Source organism: Erigeron canadensis, chromosome 2, assembly GCF_010389155.1.
Source record: "Erigeron canadensis isolate Cc75 chromosome 2, C_canadensis_v1, whole genome shotgun sequence".
Classification (NCBI taxonomy): domain Eukaryota; kingdom Viridiplantae; phylum Streptophyta; class Magnoliopsida; order Asterales; family Asteraceae; genus Erigeron; species Erigeron canadensis.
Window position 1 is genome coordinate 19768512 of NC_057762.1, and position 6389 is coordinate 19774900.

The window sequence follows — 6389 nt, forward strand, 5'->3', positions numbered from 1 at the left end:
TTTGTTAGCTGGGAAGCTTAGGGGTAGTATTGAGGTGTATAATTTGTTGAAGGAACGTCATGGTGATTCTCCCTTTCTTAAGGGTTTTCCTTTCTTACATAGAAAGGCTAAAGAGAATCTTGAAACGAAGAATAAGACATTTGGTGCCAAGAATTTTCCCATTGTGGATAAGGTTCCTTCCTTAGCCCGTTCCATGGGCATTTCTCATCTTCTGCAGCACATTTCTTCCTCTTCTTCATCGTCTGCAGCACCAGTTATTATGGATCTTCCCCAGCCTTGACTTCCTTATTGCATTTCAGTAGTTATGGATTTCTTTACATACTTTTCCATTTGATTATTGTAAGGCTTGTGCCTTTGTGACTTATTTTATTCCTTGGTGTAGCTTTTGAACTAATATTTTTGTGTATTGTAATGTGATGGATTTGATTGCTATGCATATTTTGACTTTTCATAATTTGTAATGAATGAAAGTTCTTTAGCTTAACCTTATTTATTTATTACTCGAGTATCACTTCCAAATAGGAAATGCTTGCCTTTTCTCCAATAGATAAAAAGACGCTAAAATTATCTAAGTATTCAGCCTATTAGCTGCTGGCTTTTTATATCTTACAAGATAATTCGTCCAAGGATATACCTTGGGATTTTGGGAATGTTAAGCTAGCATTTTTCTTTTCCCATGCTCGACCCCATGTTTGAGACTTTGTTCTCATTTTATGAGTGCAAATTGCAAAATTTCTAAATAATTTTAAACTTCTTTGAAGATTGCTTGTCACAAATAGTATGACTTGAAAGGTATGACATATGTTTTCTTATAATAAAAAATAAAAATGAAATGAAGTATATATGGGATACATAGATCAGACCATAAAGATGAATTTTCATTGATAATCTTCATGGATACAAAGGAAATGTTCTTTTCTTTGAAAGATAAATACAAGCATGATTCATTGATCAGATAAAGATAAATGGGATACATAGATCGACCAAAATAATGTTGATTAAACATAACATTTTTTCAAATTCATCCCGTTCCATGTTCTAGGCACGGGGTAACCATCAAGTTCAGCCAAAATATATGAGCCATCACCATTTGCTTCCTTGACCAAGTATGGTCCTTCCCAGTTGGGTCCAAGCTTTCCTAAGTTTTCCACCCTACTTGCTTCATTTTTTCTCCAAACATAGTCTCCCCGTTTGAAAGACATAGGGTGGACTCTTTTTTTATAGTACTTAGCCATTTTTGTTTATTCTCAGCCAACTTGATGTGAGACATTTCTCTCCTCTCTTCAATGAGATTCAAGTTTTCCCTCAAGTTTTCTTCATTTTGGGTTGGATTGAAGTTTATGATACGATGGCTTGCAATGCTTAACTTTGGTGGGATAACTGCTTCAGTTCCATACACAAGGCTAAAGGGTGTTTCCATTGTACTTCCTCTTGGGGTAGTCCGGTGGGCCCAAAGTACTCCAGAAAGCTCATCTACCAATCCGGACTTGCATCTCCCAAGTCTTGCTTTGATTCCTCTTACTATTGCTTTGTTCATAACTTCTACTTGGCAATTTACTTGAGGATGGGCAACAAAAATAAACACTTGTCGGATGTCCATGTCTTCGCACCAAGTCTTGAAGGGGTTTTCAGCAAACTGCTTTCCATTATCACTTACCAAGACATGAGGTACACCGAAACGACAAACTATGTATTCCGAGACGAAATTGATTACCCTTTGGCCAGTGATGGTTGCCAGTGGCTTGGCTTCAACCCACTTTGAAAAGTAGTCAATCGCGACTATTACAAACTTTACATTTCCAACTCCGGTTGGGAATGGGCCCACGATGTCTATTCCCCACTTATAAAATGGCCATGCAGTGTTAACTGGGATGAGATCTTGTTTTGGAATCCTTGTGATGGGAGCATGTATCTGGCACGATTCACATTTTTCTATCTCTTCTTTGGCATCCTTATTCATTAAAGGCCAGTAATATCCAAGCCTCATTATCTTTGTGGCCACCGATCTTGGTCCAACATGAATTCCGCATGTGTCCCCATGAACCTCTTGAATGAGCGTTTGAGCTTGGGAGGGACCTACACATCGGAGATGCAGACCTAGAAAAGACTTTCTGAATAGTTTATCCTCAATGAGGAGGTACATTGGTGCCTTCATTCTCACCTTCTGAGCTTCATGGTTGTCCTCTGGAAGTGTTTCATTCTTGATGAAGTTGTAAATTGGGGTCATCCAACAGTCTTCTTCTTCTTTTTCAACTTGAGATACTTCATTACCTTTTGTTATAGACTTTTCTTGTAGGACTTCAACCAAGACTTCTTTGGTAAGGTGAGCAAAGGTTAGTGAAGCTAGTTTGCTTAGAGCATCCGCCTTCTTATTCTAGTTCCTTCGAACTTGCTCTATGTGAAAAGACTCAAACTCTCCAATAAGCTTCTTTGTTTCTTCTAAGTAAAGTTGCATGGATGCTTGGTTAGCTTCAAATGTGCCATTGATCTGGTTTGCCACTAGTTGAGAGTCTACAAACACTTGTATTTTCTTTACTCCCATTTGTTTTGCCATTCTGAGGCCAGCAAGGAGTGCTTCATACTCTGCCACATTGTTGAATGTTGGGAAGTTGAATCTCAATGCATAAGTATATTATCTTTCTTCGGGATCAATTAAGATGAGACCTGCTCCTGATCCTTCCTGATTGGATGCTTCATCTGTGAAGAGGGTCCATTTTGGGCTTTCCCCTTTGATAGGTTCCTCAACTTCTTAGACTTCTTTTCCTGCAACGTCGGAAGAGTCAGTTTCTGCCAAGAAGTCAGCCAAGACTTGGCCTTTTGTGGACGTTCTTGGGTGAAAGCTAATTTCATGTTCACCCAGTTCGATAGCCCACTTAGCTAATCGTCTAGATACTTCAGGTTTGGCTAGCACTTGCCTTATTGGCTTGTCAGTTAGAACCCGAATCGGGTGACCTTGAAAGTATCGCCTTAGGCGTCTGGCCGCGTGGACGAAGGCAAGAGCTAATTTTTCCAAACATGGATACTTTATTTCTGGGGCCTTTAAGGTTCTGCTTACGAAATATATTGGCATCTGGCCATTGTTTCTTTCTGCAAGTAACACTGCACTAACACATGGGAGTTGGGAGGTCAGCAAGGAACTTCTTCATATCCTTGAATGCCTTCTTTGCTTCAGCCGACCAAGAGAAGTCTTGCTTCCTTAAGCATCCCTTTAGCGTTTTAAAGAAAGGTAAAGATCTTTCAGCGGACCTTGATAGAAATCTTTCTAAGGCAGCCAACTTTCCATTAAGACTTTGAACTTGCTTTTTAGTTCGAGGGATGCCATGTCTATCACTGCTTGAATTTTCTTTGGGTTTTCCTTGATTCCTTTAGGAGTCACAATGTGTCCAGGAAACTTTCCTTCTTCCATTCCAAAGCTACACTTTGATGGGTTTAACTTCATATTGATGCTTCTTAAGGTGTTAAAGGTTTCTTGTACGTCCGCCAACATTATTTCCTCAGCTTTACTCTTTATCACAATGTCATCCACATAGGCTTCCACATTCCTTCCAGTTTGATCTTTGAATGCCTTGTCTATCAAACGCTGGTAAGTGGCCCCAACATTCTTTAGGCCAAAAGGCATTTTCTCAAAACAATAAATTTCTTGGTCTGTATGGAAGGCTGTCTTCTCTTCGTCCATCTTCTTTATGGAAGTTTGATGGTATCCCTTATAAGAATCTAAAAAGCATTTTAATCTAAATTGATCAAGGGACTCTACTTTCCAGTCAATTTTTGGGAGAGGATAGTTATCTTTCGGACAAGCTTTGTTGATGTCTTTAAAATCTACACAAAGTCTCCAAGAACCATCCGGCTTTTTCACCATAACTGGGTTGGCCACCCAGGTTTGATACTTAACTTCTCTAAGAATTCCAGCTTTCACCATTTCATTGACCTGCTCACATGCAGCTTTGCTTCTGTCTTGAGACATTCCCCTCTTCTTTTGTCTTATTGGTGATTTGTTGGGGTTGGCATTTAATGCATGCTCAACTAACTCTCTTGGGACTCTTGTCATATCAGATGTCTGCCATGCAAAGACGTCCAAATTATATTTTAATAAGTGAATCAACTCTTCCTTGATTCTTCTTGGAAGTTGTGACCCAATGATCACGGGCTGGTTTGGAAACTTCTTATTTATTTTCAATTTCTCCTCAGGACCATCTTGCTTTTGGTCTTGTACTTTCTCAACTTTCCTTGGCAAAGTTTTTTCCACTTGCTTACATTCTTCTTGCCAAGTCATGCGTCCCCGAATGGTGGCCACCCCTGTGGGTGTTGGGAAGTTTACCATTCCATGAACGGATGAGGGAACTGCTCCAAACATTTTCATTGAGGGTCTTCCCAAGATAACATTATAGAAGGATGGTGCCTTTATTATCATAAAATCAACAAGTTCAATTCTATGGAAGGGATATTCTCCCATCATGATCTCCATTGAAATCTCCCCCACTGGCCTGTTTGATTTTCCCATGAAACTAATAAGTTATGTCCTTGACGGGCGTTTGATATCTTTGATTCTTTGAGGAAGTTTTTGGAAACAATGATCATATATTATGTCGGATGAGTTTTCATTGTCTAAGTATACCTTCCGGACTTCAAAGTTTGCTACTCTAGCTTGTATCACCACTGGATTAGAAGAAACAGCCTCTACTAGAGGAAAAGAGATTGAGACCATCCCCCATGGTTCCAGAACCTCTACCTTTCTTTTCTCATACTTATGTTTCTCTCTTATCATGTACACATGGCCATCAGGGGGTGGTGGTCTATCATATCTCCCATCCTTCTTTTGCCAAGTATAAGCTTTCTTAGCCTGGGTAGCTTGTTTTCCTTGCTTTGCACCAGGGACTAAGTGTTCCAACTTTCCCTCATCCAAGGCTCTCTTTATCTCGATCTTAAGCTCTCTGCATGCATTTGTCTCATGGCCATGGTCTTCATGGAACTCACAATACTTTGACATATCCTTCTTTCCGGTCCTGTGTATCATAGGTCGAGGAGGTTTGAAGTTTTCCCCCACTCTTTCAGTCTTAAGGATCTCCCTTAGAGATTTTATCAAGTTGACTATTCTGTCATAAGGGCCACTTCTCTTTTCCCTTCTGTCATCCTTCATATCATCTCTTCTTTCTTCTCTCCTTTTAGTGTCTCTATGATCAAACCTTCTATCATTTCTTCTAGCATCATATCTTCCACCTCCCGAGCGTCCGGCACCAAGACTTTCCCCAGGCCTATCCCTTCCAATGGCCCCTTTCATAAGGAGGGCAGTTTCCCTGGATCGAATGAAATCAAAAGCTCTTTCCGTAGCTTCTCTAAACGTCGATGGAATTCTCTTACATAGATCGTCCTGAAGATCACCAGGGAGTAATGCCAAGGTAAAACCTGAGACCTGTTGGCTTTCTGGGAGGCTTGGTATTTTTTGATATTCCTTAGTGTGTCTTGCAATGACGTCTCTCAATGATTCATTACCTCTTTGCCTAATCAAGTGAGCTTCCAAGTGGCTTCCCTGACGCTTCTTCTGCTGAGCAAATTGAGTTATAAATTTCTTCTTCAAATCTGCATAGTCTTGAATGCGTTTCTCTGGTAACTTAGTGAACCACTCTAAGGCGTAACCTTGTAAGGTGCCTGGGAATAGGTGGCAGGCCACGGGGTCCACCCATTTTTCAGTTAATACGGCTTGATCATAGATTGCAAGGTGATCTTCTGGGTCTCTGGTACCATCATACGTGCCAACAATAGTGGGAACTTTTTGACCTTCTGGGAAGGCATAGTTTGCCACCCAGTCACAAAACCTTGACTTAGTTGCAGACTTAGGTATTGTGGCCACCCTTGCTTGCTCATCTGCCTCCTCTCCCGCAACAATCTTTAGCATTTGTAACAATTCCTTTGCTGGGTTGACTGGTTCAGGAGGAGGTTCCACTGGCTTTTTCTTTTTCATCTCGTCCACCAACAGCTTCATTATGGACTCCATACCCGTAGGCAATGGAGGTGGTGGGGTTTGCTGAGGTGGAGTTGGCCTTAAGGTGGCACAGAGCTGAGAAAACCAATCGGTTGGAGGAGGTGGTGGGGTTTATGCCTGTTGAGTGCCTTTGGCAGCTAGCCTTAACAATTCCAACAAATGACTCTCCTGGATAGTTACAGATTGAGAGGATCTAGCCATTGTCTGCATGGATGTCTGACCCCCAACCATGGTTGAACTAGCCAAGCTAGCCATGTGAGATCTTATTTGGTTGGGGCTAGAAGAGAGCATAGTGACAGGAGATGTACTAGTTGGGTGTGTTGAAAAGAAAGATACCAAAGGAAATATAGAAGATGAAGGTGTGGAAAAAAGTGATCCCACGCTAGCACTACCACGCCCAAGGCTAGAT

At 41.0% G+C, this 6389-nt stretch overlaps 1 protein-coding gene across 1 annotated transcript; it reads right to left on the reverse strand.

Moving 5' to 3' along the window:
- Positions 1–4513: 4513 nt before the first annotated feature.
- LOC122587827 lies at positions 4514–5980 on the reverse strand. The gene has a single exon (XM_043759992.1). The coding sequence runs from the start codon at positions 5978–5980 to the stop codon at positions 4514–4516; it is 1467 nt and encodes a 488-aa protein (XP_043615927.1).
- Between the last annotated feature and the right edge of the window lie 409 nt (positions 5981–6389).